Source organism: Anolis sagrei, chromosome 1 (genome assembly GCF_037176765.1).
Source record: "Anolis sagrei isolate rAnoSag1 chromosome 1, rAnoSag1.mat, whole genome shotgun sequence".
Lineage (NCBI taxonomy): Eukaryota > Metazoa > Chordata > Lepidosauria > Squamata > Dactyloidae > Anolis > Anolis sagrei.
Genome location: NC_090021.1, coordinates 81394593 through 81413089, shown reverse-complemented (window position 1 = coordinate 81413089; position 18497 = coordinate 81394593). Strand labels below are relative to the sequence as shown.

Below are 18497 nucleotides of genomic sequence, written 5' to 3'. Positions count from 1 at the left end.
CTGAAGAAGGCAGTAAGCCAAAACCATGAATTCTGAGTTTTATTCTTATTGACATATAAATGCTGCAGCCAGATATTATTTTACTTGCATGCTCAGTATTCTTTTTGGGGCTTGTTAGGTATATAGTTGTAAGTAGTATAACTCTCAGTGCAATTAATAAGGAAAAGAAGTTATGATGTTTTCTATATTTTTCTCGAACTTTAATCTCCCTCATTATGGCCTTTAATTGGTTATCGGGGACCTATTGTAAAATCAGCAGTTGTATTATACAACCATTTTTCATTTCTTTAAATTATTGGTAACAGTATAAAACACATAGTACAATTCTTGAAATTTGTGAGATGTGTTTGAAACATAACATTGAATATACATTGAGATTTTAAGTTATTGTGAATGCACACACATACAATCTTACATTACTATTACTAATTTCTAGTGAACCACTATGATAACTATAGAGAAGGGTTGTCACCAAAACAAACATACCAAACAAATAAATAAATAACAGATGCCGATTGTGCATAAGTAGATTTAAGTGTGTGCAACTAGACTGCCCCCCACCCCGGTACCTCCAGACTCCTGAGAATAGTACAGACTATAATCAAGAATATTGGAGGGCTATGGTACATGAGGAATACCATAAAAAATGTTCCAGGGTTAATAGGGCAACTGGTCCAATGGAAGTCAATCTGCAATATTTTAAAATACGATATTGTAATATATATGTTAACCATGGATTCTTAAAGATCTTCATTTTTAGTATTATTTTGTATTGTTTGTATGGTTATGTTCAAAATAGTATATAATATATAGACCAATTAACAATACAGAGATAATTTTAGACAAGAAACAGGTAATCATTTTATGATCATTAAATACTAGTGTAGTGAAACATCCTTGGCACATAAAGCACAAAATACTTTCCTCTTTCCAATGGCCTTTCTGGTCAGATGTATTTTGCATATATTTAATACACGACAAACATTTTCAGAGAGTATCAACTGATTTTGTTTTCTTTTACTATTTGCTCTTACTCATAAACCCCTGAAATATGCCTCTGAGGATCACAAAAGGTGGTGATATAAAGAGATTCTGAATTGAAGAACCGCCAAGGAAAGGAGATTTAGAAAGTTTTTTGGAGAAGAGCCCTTAGAATCTTAGAGTTGGAAGGGACCCAACACATTGCTATTCAGGAATACACAACTGGTGGCCTTTTAAGCTAAGGTCGCCATTTGGACCTCCAAAGATGGAGAGTCTACTGTCCTCCAAGGCATCTATTTCAATGCTGAGCAGCTTGACAGTAAACAAAAAGTTCTTTCTACCATTTTGATGGGTTAACTTTTATTGTAATTTAATTCTATTGATTCGTGTTCTAATTCTGGAGAAGCATAAGTGGAATAATTGGGCAACTTTGGGTTCAATCCAGGTATCTCTAACATTCTACCACAACTGCCAGTTTTAAAGAAGAGTACAGAGTTCCACCTAGCATGGTATTATGTGTTCATGTACATAGTGTGTATTCCTATTTCTATTTGGAAAACTGTTACATAGAGCTGGCATTGTTTTAGGGTGGCCATATATATAAGTGGGTATCAATTCATGTTGTGGCTCGCAGTGTAAATTGAAACTGATGTCATGGGGAGGCAGTTTCATTGGAGATGAGAAAAAATGTGTTCTGACAAAGTTCCCATAAAAGTAGCATTTTACTCAACCTGCCACCAGGTTTAAATAGAAGTGTCTGTTGTACCTTCTAGTCACTTTTGAGTGTAAAGTACTATTCTGGTACTAGCTGTATAAAAAAACCTAAAAATTGAAACTTTCCTCAAAATGTCCCGCTGATTTATCTCTTCCAACATAGTTGACAATAAGATAATTTTGCTATTTTTGCTGCGCTATGTTCTTTTCAGCATTTTCCATTGCTTTCTCCCCTGGTCATGACACCCTTGACTAGGTAGAAAGAGGAAATATACTTGATAGGGCCCCAGTTGCTCACTCCCACCTTAAAGAAAGGAAACCCCTTCAGGGCACACTTAAACCCCAGGATTCAAGCTTTCTTTTCCCCACTTAGCCCTTCCTTCCTTCTAAAGGGAACTTCTTTCTTTAACGCAAGATTCCAACTTCTTCCTCCTCTCACCCCAATTTTCTAATCCAGAAAAGAAAACCACTGTCTCCAAATGACAACCAGAATTGAGTTTCTTACTTCCCCTCAAGCAAAGGAATTATATGATTTTGTATTAAAAGCATTGCATAAATTAGTATAAAACTGATAAAAATAGAAGGAACATAAGCAGCTCAATATCTTTTGACCAAAAATGGGCAAAAACCATATTGTCTGCAGCCTTGAATGATTCTTCCTCTATACATGATGCAGGACATTGTGGACACGCATACAGATGTGGAGTTGTATGTTCCACTCCACAGTTGCACATTCTTATAGGTATTGCCATTTTGCAAGGTTGTCTTTTGATCTGCCCACTCCACTTCTGAGTCTGTTCAGGGACTTCCAGGTTGCCTGTCTTGGTTTGCCCCTGGAGGCAGGTCCTTGGGGGCGGGGGGCATCCAACAGGGATTTCCTGGTTTAACTGCCCAGAGGGATACTCTTGCTGTTGCTGAGGGAACGTTAAGAGGAGTGGTGGTTCTCATGAAGTTTTGCCTTGATTTGAGTCTACTGGGAGGAGCCTGGTAGCCATGCAGTGGATGGCTTTCACAGTGTTCAACCTTATTTCTCTCATAGTTAGCAGCATCCCATCACACATCGGTGAGAGGGGGGCAATGCCAACTAGCTTGTAGAGTTTATCAACAGGTGTAGGTTTGAGACATCCTGTGATTATTCTGCATGTTTCGTTCAATGCCATGTTCACCTGCTTCCCATGGGCAGACTTGTGCCAAACAGGGCAGGCATACTCGGCAGTTGAGCAAGACAAGCCAGGGCTGATGTTCTTATCAATTTTGAGTCTGTACCCCATGCGCTGCCCGTAAGTTTCCTCAAGATGCTATTGCATGCAGATACTTTCTGCTTGGTGTTCATGCAGTTTCCTAAATGTTAGAGTTCGATCTAAGATGACACCAAGATATATAGGATGGAAACAATGGTCAAGCTCTTGGCCTTCCCAGATAACTTTCAATTTCCTGTTGGCTTCACAGTTACGTAGGTGGAAAGCACACTCTTGTGTCTTGGAATGGAAGGTAACACTAAGGCAGTTGTAATCTAGGAACATAAAAGAAATCTATTTTAGCATTGCCCCAGGAGTTTTCCCAGGATATGGACTATTCTCTCAACCTGAGAACTTTTGTATAAAAGGTAGGCTGAGAGGCAATACAGAAATGTCACTCTAAATAAATAAATTTCTCTTATTTCTGAAGAAACATAATATATCTGAATCATAGCAGGAGAGCCAGCACGGAGTAGTGATTTTGAGTGTTGGACTAGGATTTTATGAGACCGTTAAACTCACCGCATTATTGTGGGAAAATCACACCCTTTCATCCTTAGAAGAAAGCAAGGGCTCATCTCCTACTAAACAAATTTTGCCAAGAAACCCCTGAGATAGATTTGCATTAGGGTTGCCATATTTTGAAAGTAACTGGAAGGCACACAAGAACAAATAATTATGATGTAGTTGCAACTCTGGAGACACAGGTTCAGTTCCCTGCTTGGACATGGAAACCCACTCGGTGATCTTGAGCAAGCCACACACTCTTAGTCTCTGCTATATCTTGACCTTAGGGTCACCATAAGTTGGAAACGTATGGACTATATTTATATAAGAAATATGTGATCATTGCAATTCCAATATTTAGACATGAAAAACAAATGAAGATAGAACAGAAACTGGGTTGTTTCATATTCACACTCTCTAAATTTACAGTTGCCCATTGAAAACCTAGACATAGGTATCCCCAAGTCACTTGAAAAAAAATTGCATCCACTGCTCATGCATACTGGGCGGTCCTGCCTCTTTCCACGTTAAAATACTGGATAGTTGAGATGTGCCTGATGCAGGAGTGTTTTTTTCTCCAGGTCTAACTTTTAAATATATGAAATACGAATATGTACTATTAGTAGGAACAGTGTTGTTATTGGCAGACATCTACTATCCTGCTTAGCATTTTGACTACTCAGTAATGAATGATGATTGATTCTCAGGCAAAAGGTCAGATAACTGTGCAGGTCACAAGTACTTGCCAGAGCTGAGACCAAGAGAAACTAGAAGTTTTGCTTTTGAAAAGATAAATGCAAAGAAGCTTGATTTTTGGAGTTGTCTTTGGGGGACTGAAGCAATACCTTCTTCTTACAACAAAACTGAGCATCTGACAACTACTTTTTTATTGTTCTGCTTCTGTAATTTGGGGAATGAAAAGCAATATACTATATACCTGTGGCAGAAGAAGCAAAGTTTTCTCAGCTGCTATGAAATCTTTGATAGACTTTATCACACAGAGGTGATGGTCCTTATTCCACAATGACCAATGATACCCATTGCCAGTCTACCACCTCCCTGCCATGTAGTTGCCAGGAGCTATGATTTGCAAAGCCACAGTCCTGAGTATTACACTTGAATGATGAGGTCTGTGCTTCTGTGGCAATATCTTCACCTCTCTCCTGCATAAAAAATGTTTTAAAATGTACAAAACAAGCTTTTAACAATTTTGAGTGTTTTTAAAAGAACAAAGAAAGGGAAGTGGCATGGTGGAAGGACAGAGTTGCACTGCCCACCTGGTAGTGCAGCTTTACATATCTGAAATGTTGCAGTTGTGTGGTGCCACTACCTGTCCAATACTGTCTAACATCGTGCTGATGAGTAGTCACTATTCCATGTCAGGGAAATTATGCAGGATATAGGCTCCAATGCAATAATGTACCATTCTGTGGTTTTCTTCCTGATAGAATAAGTGACTGAAGTAATTCCCCTTTGAGGAAAAAATACTTCTTTACAAAGGACATAACCTGTGAAATTCACTATGGCTTTTCTAAAAAAGATTTGGACAAATTCATGAATAATGGGAATTTCTCTGTCTACTTCATAGATATATACTCTCTCTGTCACCATGTATGTCTGACTGTTAGTTTTTGCAGAGCATGAACAAGGAGGTGTAACTGCATTCATTTCTTCTAGTGTCAGGAGTGACTTGAGAAACTTGAGAAAGTCGCTACTGGTGTGAGAGAATTGGCTATCAGCGAGGACATTGCCCAGATGTTTGATGTTTTTACCATCCCGTGGGAGGCTTCTCTCATGTGCCCACATGGGAAGCTAGAGCTGAGATGGGAGCTCACCATCTAAATGAATGTATTTATTAAAATAATAAAAGAGTTATATAGTAACATGAGAGCAAAATAAGAGTAAATGAAGGATTAACAAAATATTGGAATATAGAAAGAGGAGTAGAACAAGGCTGCCCTCTATCTCCGCCATTATTTGTGTTAGCAGTGGAACCTCTGGCAGATGGAATACGAAACAATGGCAGGATAAAGGGATATCAGATTAAGAAGGAAGAAGTGAAGATAAATCTTTATGCTGATGACATTTTATTAATAATGGAAAACCCAGTAGAAGCAGTAACAGAAATACATATATTTTTTTTGAAAGATACTCAGGATTGAAAGTGAATATGAGCAAATCAAAAATGCTTATATACAATATGGGCAGGGGGAAAAGGAACAGAAGGCCCTGCAGACAAAACTGGGAGAAATAAAAATAAGAAATAAAATAAAATATTTAGGCATAATTATTACAAAAGAAATAACCAAGTTAAAAGTGGCCAATTATGTCACAATATGGAAAATCCAGGGGGGGGGGGGAAGCCTGGAGGGATAAGCAATTAAGTATCCTACAAAAAATAAAAGCACTGAAAATGTGCATAATTTCCAAATTACTTTATCTTTTCTAAAAACTATAAATAAAATTAGAATATAAACAATTAAAATAATGGGATAACACTTTGAGAGAATGGATATATGGGAAAAAGAGAAAGAGAATAATTAAAAAGATCCAATATACCCCAAGGGGAATTCTTGGATGGGGGTTTGCAAATCTACAATATTATTATGAGGCTTTCCAATTAAGATCATTACTAGAAATAAGTTTAAAGGGAGAAGATAAATGCATAAAAGTAGAGAATGAAATAAATGTAGGATGGAGAATATACAGGATATACATCAGAGATATTAATGAAAAAGAAGAAAAACTAACAGGACCAAGAAAGTAGGATACGATTGTTGGCAAAAATGGCAAAAAATATGGGCATATAAAATACCAGAAAAGACTCCTATTAAGAGCATGGGACTCCCCAAAAGGCTGGCAAATAACTTAGAAGAAAAAGGACTAAGAAGGGTAAAAGATATGTGGAAACAAGATGGAGAGATAATTGGCCAGAGGTTTTTGGAAGAACATTTTGGGGAGAAAATTTGTTAAAATTAAGAGAATTTGGAGGAAAGTAAAAAAAAAGAGGTGCACAGCCCACTGAAGAATTAAAGGAAGATAGATTGCTAAATGCAAGAGAAAAAACTAAGGAACAGTGGCAAAAATATCTAAAATAATGGTAGAAGATAAGGAGTTTATGATTTGGCAACACGTAACAAATGGAATGGGGTTAAGTCCTTAAGGATGCAAGAAATAGAGAAAATAATTAGGAACATGAATAAAAACAGAAAAATATAACACATTTGGAAAAAAAAGATGGTATTAAGATGGTATAGAAGTCCTGAACAACTGGCTTATATGGGAAATGGGAAAAATTCAAAGTGTTGGCATTGTAGTAAAGAAAAATACTTATTCACATATGTGGTGGAAGTGTTCTGAAATAAACAAATTCTCACAAATGATACAAGGAAAAATTCAGGAGATATTGCAGATAAAAATTCAAATTAATAATGATTTGCTACTATGGGGAGTGTTGGAACACCTGAGTATAAAAATCAATTGCTGGGAGTTATTTAAAGTAACAATAAGAGCTGCACATGCAGTGATCGCTAGAGGATGGAAAGACAAATTGAAGTGGATGTTAAGCAATTGGAATGATTATATGTATGATCATGTGTTGTTAGACATTATGCGAATTATGACTAAGCAAGCAACAAGAACGGACAAACAAAAGATCATTACAAATAGATGGGAGGTCTACTTCAACTGGGAGAAAAAAGGAGGAGCCAATGATCACATCAAAGAAAAAAATACAAAGACGTTACCAGTGGCTGGATCTGCAAGATTAGTAGAAATATACTTTGGTTGAGGAGGGAGGGAGAGGGAGGGAGGAGAAAAAATATAATCTACTTCAGCAAAGGATCACCGCCTTGTTGTGGCACTGGAGCTTGAGCACCTCAATGATATCATGAGCGAAACCATGAAGGGCCACCCAAGACGGGACGGTCGTGGCAGAGATGTCAGACCAAACATGATCCCTGGGGAAGGCAATGGCAAACCATCCCAGTATTCTTGCCAAGAAAACTAAATGGACCAGTACAACCAGAGATATGTCGGTATGCCATTGGAAGATGGGACTCCCAGGTCGGAAGATGGCCAAAATGCTACTGGGGAGGAGCAGAGGATAAGTTCAACTAGCCCCAGATGTGATGACGCAGCTAGCTCAAAGCCGAAAGGAAGGCTAGCGGCTGACGGTACTGGAGGTGAACGACGAATCCGATTCTCTAAAGATCAACACATCATAGGAACCTGGAATGTAAGATCTATGAGCCAGGGCAAATTGGATGTTGTTATTGGTGAGATGTCAAGACTAAAGGTAGACATTCTGGGGGTCAGCGAACTGAAATGGACTGGAATGGGCCACTTCACATCAGATGACCACCAGATCTACTACTGCGGACAAGAGGAACATAGAAGAAATGGAGTAACCTTCATAATTAATAAGAAATTCGCTAAAGCAGTGCTTGGATACAACCCAAAAAGTGACAGAATGATCTCAATTCGAATGCAAGGAAAGCCTTTCAACATCACAGTGATCCAAATATACGCCCCAACCACAGCTGCTGAAGAAGCAGAAGTAGATCAGGTCTATGAGGATCTGCAGGACCTACTGGATAATACACCAGAAAGAGACATTATTTTCATTACAGGAGACTGGAATGCCAAGGTGGGAAGTCAAATGACAACTGGGATCACAGGCAAACATGGTCTGGGAGAACAAAATGAAGCGGGACGCAGGCTGATAGAATTTTGCCAGGAAAACTCACTGTGTATAACAAACACTCTCTTCCAACAACCTAAAAGACGGCTTTATACATGGACTTCACCAGATGGTCAGCACCGAAATAAGATTGACTACATCCTTTGCAGCCAAAGGTGGCGGACATCCATCCAGTCGGTGAAAACAAGACCTGGGGCTGACTGTAGCTCAGATCACGAACTTCTTATTGCTCAATTTAGAATAAAACTAAAGAGATCAGGGAAAATACACAGACCAGTTAGATATGATCTCACTAACATTCCTAGCGAATATACAGTGGAAGTGAAGAACAGATTTGAAGGACTAGATTTAGTAAACAGAGTCCCAGAAGAACTATGGACAGAAGTCCGCGACATTGTTCAGGAGGCGGCAACAAAGTATGTCCCAAAGAAAAAGAAAACCAAGAAGGCAAAATGGTTGTCTGCTGAGACACTGGAAGTAGCCCAAGAAAGGAGGAAAGCAAAAGGAAACAGTGATAAGGGGAGATATGCCCAGTTAAATGCGCAATTCCAGAGGTTAGCCAGAAGAGATAAGGAACTATTTTTAAATAAGCAATGCATGGAAGTGGAAGAAAACAACAGAATAGGAAGGACAAGAGACCTCTTCCAGAAAATTAGAAACATTGGAGGTAAATTACAGGCAAAAATTGGTATGATAAGAAACAAAGATGGCAGGGACCTAACAGAAGCTGAAGAGATCAAGAGAAGGTGGTGAGACTATGCAGAAGATCTGTATAGGAAGGATAATAATATCGAGGATAGTTTTGATGGTGTGGTGAATGAATTAGAACCAGACATCCTGAGGAGTGAGGTTGAATGGGCCTTAAGAAGCATTGCTAACAACAAGGCAGCAGGAGACGACGGGATCCCAGCTGAACTGTTTAAAATCTTAAAAGATGATGCTGTCAAGGTGGTGCATGCCATTTGCCAGCAAATATGGAAAACACAAGAATGGCCATCAGACTGGAAAAAATCAACTTATATCCCCATACCAAAAAAGGGAAATGCGAAAGACTGCTCCAACTTCCCTACAGTGCCCCTTATTTCTCATGCCAGTAAGGTAATGCTCAAGATCCTGCAAGGAAGACTCCAGCAATACTTGGAGCGAGAGTTGCCAGGTGTTCAAGCTGGGTTTAGAAAAGGCAGAGGAACGAGAGACCAGATTGCCAATATCCGCTGGATAATGGAGAAAGGCAGGGAGTTTCAGAAAAAACATCTATTTCTGCTTCATTGACTATTCTAGAGCCTTTGACTGTGTGGATCATAATAAATTGTGGCAAGTTCTTGGTGGGATGGGCATACCAAGCCACCTTGTCTCTATCCTGAGGAATCTGTACAAGGACCAAGTAGCAACAGTAAGAACTGACCACGGAACAACAGACTGGTTCAAGATTGGGAAAGGCATACGACAAGGCTGCATACTCTCACCCTTTTTAACCTGTATGCAGAACACATCATGCGATGTGCGGGGCTTGATGAATGCAAAGCTGGGGTAAAAATTGCTGGAAGAAACATTAACAACCTCAGATATGCAGATGACACCACTCTGATGGCTGAAAGCGAGGAGGAGCTGAGGAGCCTCCAAATCAAGGTGAAAGAAGAAAGCGCAAAAGCTGGGTTGCAGCTAAACATCAAAAAAACCAAGATTATGGCAACAAGAATGATTGACAACTGGAAAATAGAGGGAGAAAATGTGGAGGCAGTGACAGACTTTGTATTTCTAGGTGCAAAGATTACTGCAGATGCAGACTGTGGCCAGGAAATCAGAAGACGCTTACTTCTTGGGAGGAGAGCACTGTCCAGTCTCGATAAAATAGTAAAGAGTAGAGACATCAGACTGGCAACAAAGATCCGCCTAGTCAAAGCCATGGTATTCCCTGTAGTAACCTACGGATGTGAGAGCTGGACCTTAGGGAAGGCTGAGCGAAGGAAGATCGATGCTTTTGATCTGTGGTGTTGGAGGAAAGTTCTGAGAGTGCCTTGGACTGGTAGAAGATCCAACCAGTCCATCCTCCAGGAAATAAAGCCCGGCTGCTCACTGGAGGGAAGGATACTAGAGACAAAGTTGAAATACTTTGGCCACATCATGAGGATACAGCAAAGCCTAGAGAAGACAATTATGCTGGGGAAAGTGGAAGGCAAAAGGAAGAGGGGCCGACCAAGGGCAAGATGGATGGATGGCATCCTTGAAGTGACTGGACTGACCTTGAAGGAGCTGGGGGTGGTGACGGCCGACAGGGAGCTCTGGCGTGGGCTGGTCCATGAGGTCACGAAGAGTCGGAGATGACTGAACGAATGAACAACAACAACACACCAGTGTAAATTAGCATAATGCCATTAATATTTGTTGAACTACTCAGGATCTATACTTGTAACACTTCAAATATGGTTTGCTGATTTGCGTTTATAGCATAATATGTTTTTAAAAAGCATAGGTCAACAGCAAGCTAGACTATTAATGGCCAGGAGCTCACTCTGATCCGGGCTGGCTTCGAACTCATGACCAGTAGTAATTTAATGCAGCTGGCTACCAAATAGCTACACCACAGCCCGGTCTCTAAAAAAACCCTACAGGTCTTTTGGGAAACATCTTTTTAAAAAAGATGGGAACTCACCCCGTTCTCTGGATTCGAACTGCCAACTTTTTGATCAGCAGCCCTGTCAGCACAAGGGTTTATCCAGGGGCTCCTACTGAATTCATGTGAACATCCTAGAAAGCATTGGGGTGGCCCTTTTGTGATTGCCTGAACTAGACATGGGCCCTGTATTTGTCTAATTTGTTTCATTCAGGTTTTCATTTCATACTGTCCATTCAGATGGCATGAAACAAAAATCTCATTTTTGTACAGAAGAAGGGGTGAAATGACAGAGAAAGTTGCACAGTTACAATTGTTTTGTTTGGGTTTTGGGCTGCGTGGCTTCGTTCATGCAGCCTTCTGCATGTCTCAGAGGAGGATGAGGAGGGTCAATCAGAGCCAAGAAAACAGCGACGTCACCAGGCTATATATGGGGAGACAGTCCCCATCAGTGGTATCTTAAGCCCTGCCTTAAACCTCAGTCCCAGGGTCAGTTATCTCCAGGTGCAAATTTTAATGAAGCCTTAAACAGACGAAGAGTTTATAGCCAACAGAGACAAACAAACCAGAAACTAAGGCACTCAGCCAGATTAGAGCAGAAGCTAATAGAGAAACCAAAACTAAGGAAAAAGCAATTCCTAGCTGTTTGGGAATCAAAGTAGATATATAGTGCAAGTATGGAGTCTAACTTTCAGACAAAGCAATGTTGGATTCACAAATAGTTCTCCATGCCATGTTCCTGGACCTTGGTCTTTGTTTGATTTTTGTTTAAGTGCCTTTGCTGTTGTTTTGCCTTTGAAATCAAGCCTTTGCTATAATGTGCTTTCTTGGACTGTTTCTCTGTGGATTTATTGCTCTTTTTACTTCTTAATCAATTGGATTTGCCTTTTTACTGTGGATTACTTTTATTGCTTTGGCTTCTACTATCTTCAATAAACTGCTGGCTATTTTAACTCATCTGTTTGGTGTTAAGAATCAGAGGGAATCCTGCTCTCGAGTACAACACAGATCCAGGGGGAAACGTCTCAGAATCAGTGGTATCTTAAGCCCTGCCTTTAACTTCAGGTCTTTTCAGCAGATCTAGAGGAAGGGAAAGAGGGAATGTTTTAATGATTTTATTTATAGAAAAAAAATCCCTGAAAATGCTACCTTAACTAACTTCAGGTGTCTGCCTGGGTGTGTAGGGCATGAGTATATGTATCCTCCATATACCAATCTCCAACTTTAGACTTAGTGTTCAAGTGAAACCTGAAGCCTGAATTGTTATGTCATGTCATCTAACTAGCCCATCCAAACCTAGTAATAGTGAGTCACTGCAGAAGAGAGATGGCATATGTACAGAATCAAGTAGGATAAGGGGTGCTATGCCAGCCATGCATCTGCTGATCCTCTCTTTTGTGATATATATATTATTCATACAAGCTAACTTCGTGCATTGGTTGTTGGAGCTTGGCTGTGGGGAATTATAAAAAAAATAGCAAAGGATGATTTTCAGTGGATAACTGGTAAGTTTGAGAAGACACAAGAGCACTTCTCCACTAAAAACCAATACTTATATTTGCTTTATATTGGAAACAGAGTATTGGTAATATATTTCCTCATAACGTTTAGTTATCTCAAAATCTCATTCAGAGTTTCTTCAAAGTTGCATTATTGCCTGACAAAAATGCTTCTCTCGGTGTCATCTGAACAATTTTTGTGTTTTATCTATTTCATTCCTTATTTATTTATTTTACCACTAGATGTTTTCATAACATTGTAGTGGCTCATCACCAGGGGTGTTTCCGTCTCTGCATAAATTTTCTAGTATTAGAAATTGTGCTTGGTTTTCTTTTAACTGGCTCAGTTCTCAGTTCTCAGCAAATAGTTGTGGTGATGAGGAACTTTTAGGAAATCCCCACTTTGTCTTTGTAGTCTTGCCAATATTTTGAGCTTCTCTTCTAATCACTGCTAATAACTTACTACTTTCTTATTGCTGCTCCTTTTAATCTGTCACTACATATCCTTACCTTTTAGACTTCTAAGTAAATAAGAGTTTGTGATTATTAAAATGACATGAAAATCCTTTTGATGATTTGATATTGATTGCCCATTATAGTTTTCCACTTATACTTCAGAAGAGAAAACTTTCCTAGTTGAATTATTTTATTGTTCATTTTCTTGCTCAGGGCTTTGATCAACCTCTCCTTTCATGACACATGTATATCTCTTGACATTTACAGTGGAATTCTGTGATCTAGTTCAACTAGGGTTGCAAAGTTTTCAAAATAGTCAGCTAGGACTGAGAGAAAAACATCATTTCAGTGGAAGGGTATGAAATTGATTATAATGCATTTTTCTTCATACAAACATGTATGCATAGGTCTGAGTATACATAAAATCAAATTGTTTATATAAATGTCTAGTACAAAGGATTGTTTGCACACTTCCATAATGCCAGTAATATAATTGAGAGCATTACTTTTCTCTCTCTCTCTCTAATAGATCTATGGAAATGCAGGATCTAGGAAGCCCTCACAATCTTGTAGGAAACAGTGAAACACCGGGTACTTCTAAGCTGGACAAATCTAACCTTAGTAGTACATCTGTTACAACAAATGGGACAAGTGGTGAGTAAAAACTGACCTTAAAAAGGATTTTGATACTTTGAGAGTTTACCTGGTTTATGCTGGCAGCAGATCGACTTTTGAAGAAGGAAATTTGTATATTTTGGATAGCAAAGTAACATAGGAGGAGGGCTATAAATTAAATAAATGCAGACACACCCCGTTATTTCTATCATTATGTTGCTCTTATTAACTATACCTAAGATTTTCTTCTATTGATGCTGTAATTCAACTGGTTCCTGAACCCACAGTCATATCATATATACCCAATTAGCCTTCCACATTTTCAGTCTGCCATTTTCAGATTTGATTATTTGTGGATTTGGCTATTTTCTGTTTAGGAATATCTTAGTCTGCCAATACAACTCTATGGTCCATTTGCATCTGAAGTTGTGCTGAAGGACTTCTCCGGGCATTTGAAGGCCCTCCAATGGGGTTCTGTGGTCAAATTCAGATGGACATTCACTATAGAGTTCTGCTGGAGGACCTAGATGCTCTCTCCGGTAGAAAAAGTGCCATCAAAAATAGGGGGAAATTGTGAATATTCTGTAATCCCTTGGTTGGTAATATGCAAATCAAACCACACACATAATTTTGAAAACAGTAATATTTAACTTGTGTAGTTTAATGTGATTAGAATCGTTGTATAAACAAAAGTTGTGATTATTTCCTAGTCTAAAATAGTGTGATAATTTTTCATTTTTTTCTTATTGAAAATTATTTTTGTACATTAAATTAATATTACAAATGGTTTAATACCAGTTCAGCTGAGTTTATCGTACAGAGTCCTGAGTTCATTTGATCTAGGAAAATATATACAGTAGAGTCTCGCTTATCCAACTTTCACTCATCCAGCATTCTGTATTATCTAACGCAGTCTGTCTCCCGCCCAGATCCACAGCTGTTTCAATACATTGTGATGTTTTGGTGCTAAATTCATAAATACTACATAATGTTACTGTGCATTGAACTGCTTTTTTCTGTCGATTTGTTGTAAAACATGATGTTTTGGTGCTTAATTTGTAAAATCATAATGTAATTTGACGTATAATAGGCTTTTCCTTAATCCCTACTTCTTATCTAACATTTTTGCTTATCCAACGTTCTGCTGGCCCATTTATATTGGATAAACAAGACTCTGCTGTAATTATAACAAATAAGGTTACATAGATATCCAGGCAATGAACAATTGTATACCATTCCAATTCTCAGGAGACAACATGACCGTTTTAAACACTGCAGACTGGTTGCTGAGTTGTAGCACTCCTTCTTCTGCAACAAGTATGAGCAATCCTGGTATTGTGCATGTGTGTGGCTGACTTTCTGAGTGGTGTGTTAAGTATCTTATATTTTGCTTTGTATTTTTTTAGTTCTCATATCTCATTCTGCTTCTCAGAACACTTTTGTAATAAAAACACAATCTACTATAAGTCCTACTATAAATAATGAAGACATTAGGAACTGTGTTACTATAAGTTATATTAGATATCTTTTAATGTTTTCATTCTTATATACATAAGTCTACATCTCATGGCAAAGAATGTTTAGTCCACAGAAGTCAGATCATTGTGGATCCCATTTACAAAAACAAGTGTGGAATCGCAGTACTTAAACTATGTTATGACTGGGTTGTTGTAGGTTTTTTCAGGCTATATGGCCATGTTCTAGAAGCATTCTCTCCTGACGTTTCGCCTGCATCTATGGCAAGCATTCTCAGAGGTAGTGAGGTCTGTTGGAACTAGGAAAATGGGTTTATATATCTGTGGAAAGACCAGGGTGGGACAAGAAACTCTTGTCTGCTGGAGCTAGGTGTGAATGTTTCAACTGACCACCTAGATTAGCATTTGATAGCCTGGCAGTGCCTGGAGCAATCTTTTGTTGAGAGGTGATTAGATGTCCCTGATTGTTTTCCCTCTGCTGTTTTGCTGTTTTAATTTTAGAATTTTTTAATACTGGTAGCCAGATTTTATTCATTTTCATGGTTTCCTCCTTTCTGTTGAAATTGTCCACATGCTTATGGTTTTCAATGGCTTCTCTGTGTAGTCTGACATGGTGGTTGTTAGAGTGGTCCAGCATTTCTGTGTTCACATACCATATATCTTTACTGGCCTCTCCTTTTCTAGCCATACAGCCTTTCCTCATCTCCTTAGAGGACTATACTATGTATAGCAAAATGAAATAGTAAGAATAGGGTTAGATTCTTATACCACAAAAAGAGGAGCACACCAACATTTGCCAGTGAACATTTTTATCTAAACTTGGGAACATGCATATTGAAACAATTTAGTCAAGTAAGTTTTCAATAATATATGCAGTGTGTAAGCAGCTTGAGAACCTGGTGTTTAAATTATGCATGGTGTGAATGCATGCAGGAGTGCACATTAAAAGGCTTAAACCATGATAAGCAAAATAAGGGGTACTCCAAAAAGGAGCCCATAATGTGCATTAGCATGTTTAGGTGTAGATCACATCAAGCAATTAAGGGATGAGACCTCTGGTGATCTGCACTTGCAATTGGAGCAGGGGGGGTTGGGAAAAAAATCCAAATCCTCTACCACCATGAAGTCACAGGTACTGCAGAGCCTGGAGATGGGCAGGAGGTGTGTTAAAACACCACCAAAGCCTCAATCCAGTTCTAGAGCTTCATATGTAATCACCTCCATGTTGAAATCACCTTCTCTGCCAGCTTTACTCCTCCTGAAGTGGTCAGTTTTGAGGTGCCCACAAAACTGTTAACATTAGCATTGTATCTCATTATTTACCAGTATAAGCTTTAATGCTTTGTTTACTGCAGATACCCTGCTGTAATTCATTACTGAAAGTCTGTGTTTTTCTAGCCCTCCTTCATACCTTCCCAACCCCAATGCTGATTCCAGATAGATAGCAGGAAAAAAGGGTCATGGCAGACTTTAAAAAGTCTTTCTGAAAAGGAACTTCTTTCTCAAAGGCTCTGTTAGCTGAGATATTCCTGAGCAGAAGGGATTGTGCTGACATGAGGGCTGTTCTGCTGGGAAAAGATAAAAACAAATATGTGGTGGAATAGGAAAAATCTACCTATTCCTTACCCACTGCAACCAGGACATCTTTGAGTCTGGATTGCATTTTTAATTTATCACTGTTATTCCCTCCAACAGTCCTTAAACCCAGGGACCTCATCACACTTGCGAACTTTTCCACTTCTATCCTCTTTAAATGTGGTGACTGCCTTCTGCGGAATTCTGGAGTTTGAAGTTTATGGAGGGGCCTTTAAACTGCTTTAAATCCTGAAATCCTTTAAGATGGATGGATGGTATGCTGAAGTGACTGGCTTGACTTTGAAGGCGCTGGGAATGATGATGGCTGACAGGGACCTTTGGTGTGCGCTGGTCCATGAGGTCAGAAGTGACTGAATGAATAAACAACAACTTTAAACTGCTCATCCTGAGAAGCCCTGGGCCTCCCTAAACTAGAAACCCCAAAATTCTGCAGGAGGCAGTCATAGCCTTTAAAGTGGATTGAAGTGGGAAAATGCTCAAGTGCGATGGGGCTTCTGGATAAGACTTCAAGGGAGTATCAGGAAAATTCTCTCTTGCTCTTGTTCAAATAGGGGCCTTCCATTTGGTGTAAGGAAATTACATAGACACCTGCCCATGAATAGATTAACTAGTCAAAATCCTATTTCAAGTTTCCCTATCACAGAAATGTGCAAGTTTTGGAAAGGTTGTTGCATCCCACATAGTAAGCGAGTAAATATAATACATTCTTTTTATAAAGGTCATTGAGAAAGATGCTATATTACCATCACCTGAATCCTCTTGTAGTCTTCACTAGTTTGTAGACACAAACTAGTGAAGATGTACATGAATCTGCTGGATTAATGTACATGAATCTTGATTGAATGGTTTACTCTAGGCAAGATGAACTAACAGGATACAAACATTATTATTAGTGAAACATTTGAATGATATATTTTGTATAGTTGCTGTTCTAAGTCTATTTGTGACTTTCTACCACATATTGATTTTATCAAGCATAAATCAAACTATCTTACAATTGGTTTTATTCCTCCAAAATAATTTTCTCCACTATTTTTTTTGTAATATATTCTGACTTTCATGGCTGGAAAGTGCACTGGAGTTACATTAAGATGTATAGTGTTCCCATGCTACTTCGCAATTTGCTTATTGCGGGCTCGCTGTTTCACAGATTTTTCTTCTCCCCCCCGCCCCAAGCCATGTGGGAGGGAGGAGGAGGGTTACAGCAAATACAGCAATGGCATCCGCATCTGGCTGGGTGGCAAGAGAGAGGGAGAGGGAGTGAGAGAGGTCTTCCAGGCACTCTAGAGGTGGGAAGGGGCTCCAGTGGTGGTTGGCATGGCTCCCCAGTGAGGAGGCATGAGGGTCTCCATGGCACCACTGCTGCTTCCTGGCAAGAGAAGCAGGGAAAGGCTCAATCAGCACAGGGAGAAGGTGTGAGGAAAGGAGGAGGAGAGGAGGGCGCCCCAGTGGCTCCTGGAGCCAGACACTAGCAACACATTCCTTCCAATGCATCGCCTGGTCCAGCACTCTAGGAACCACATGCTGTGCCACAACACAACATGCCACCTGGCCCCATGCCACCCCTTCCCCCCTCCCTTCCTTTTTCAAAGAGGTGCCTGTGATGGACGCAGAGGCCGGAATGGGGTTAGTGCAAAGGCGCCAAGCAGCAGAGGAAAGGAGCCCTACACACCACAGGAAGGAAGGCATGTTCCCTTCTCTCTTTCCCTCCCCTCCCCTCCTTTCTTCTTGCCCTCACTCTCTCTCATGCGTGTGCACATGCCCATTCTCCTCCCGCCTGTCAGTCACTCATACACATGTTCCCTCCCTCCCTCTCTCGCGTGCTCCCCCCGCCATCCCACCCTCAGCCCACCACCACCACCACCACTACCATCATCACCAGCACTGCTGCCATGCCTCTGCTAAAGGGGCACTTTGTTCAGGCCCTTCCCTTGCTGCCTCTCATTCGCAGTGCTGTTGCCATGTCTTTTTCTCCCCCTCAGCCTCTGCGCCCCCTCCTCAACATGGCACTTATGGACAGGAACCTGTGAAAGCGAGTGACGGGTGAGGGAGTGGCTCTTTTCAGCGTTTAGCTCCTCAGTGTTGCAGGGGGAGAGAGGG

General features: G+C 39.8%; 1 protein-coding gene across 13 annotated transcripts in view; it reads left to right on the top strand.

Annotated features, from left to right (window-relative positions):
• Positions 1 to 18497, top strand: part of EYA4 (EYA transcriptional coactivator and phosphatase 4) — a 127972-nt gene that overhangs the window by 67819 nt on the left and 41656 nt on the right. For 8 of the 13 annotated variants that reach the window (XM_060753401.2, XM_060753391.2, XM_060753393.2 and 5 more), the window contains 2 exons: positions 13241 to 13365; positions 14575 to 14643. In XM_060753401.2, the coding sequence (XP_060609384.2) occupies positions 13241 to 13365; positions 14575 to 14643 (194 nt within the window). The remainder of the gene's footprint in view (positions 1 to 13240; positions 13366 to 14574; positions 14644 to 18497) is intronic. The other 5 variants (XM_060753403.2, XM_060753398.2, XM_060753396.2 and 2 more) reach the window with 1 other exon arrangement.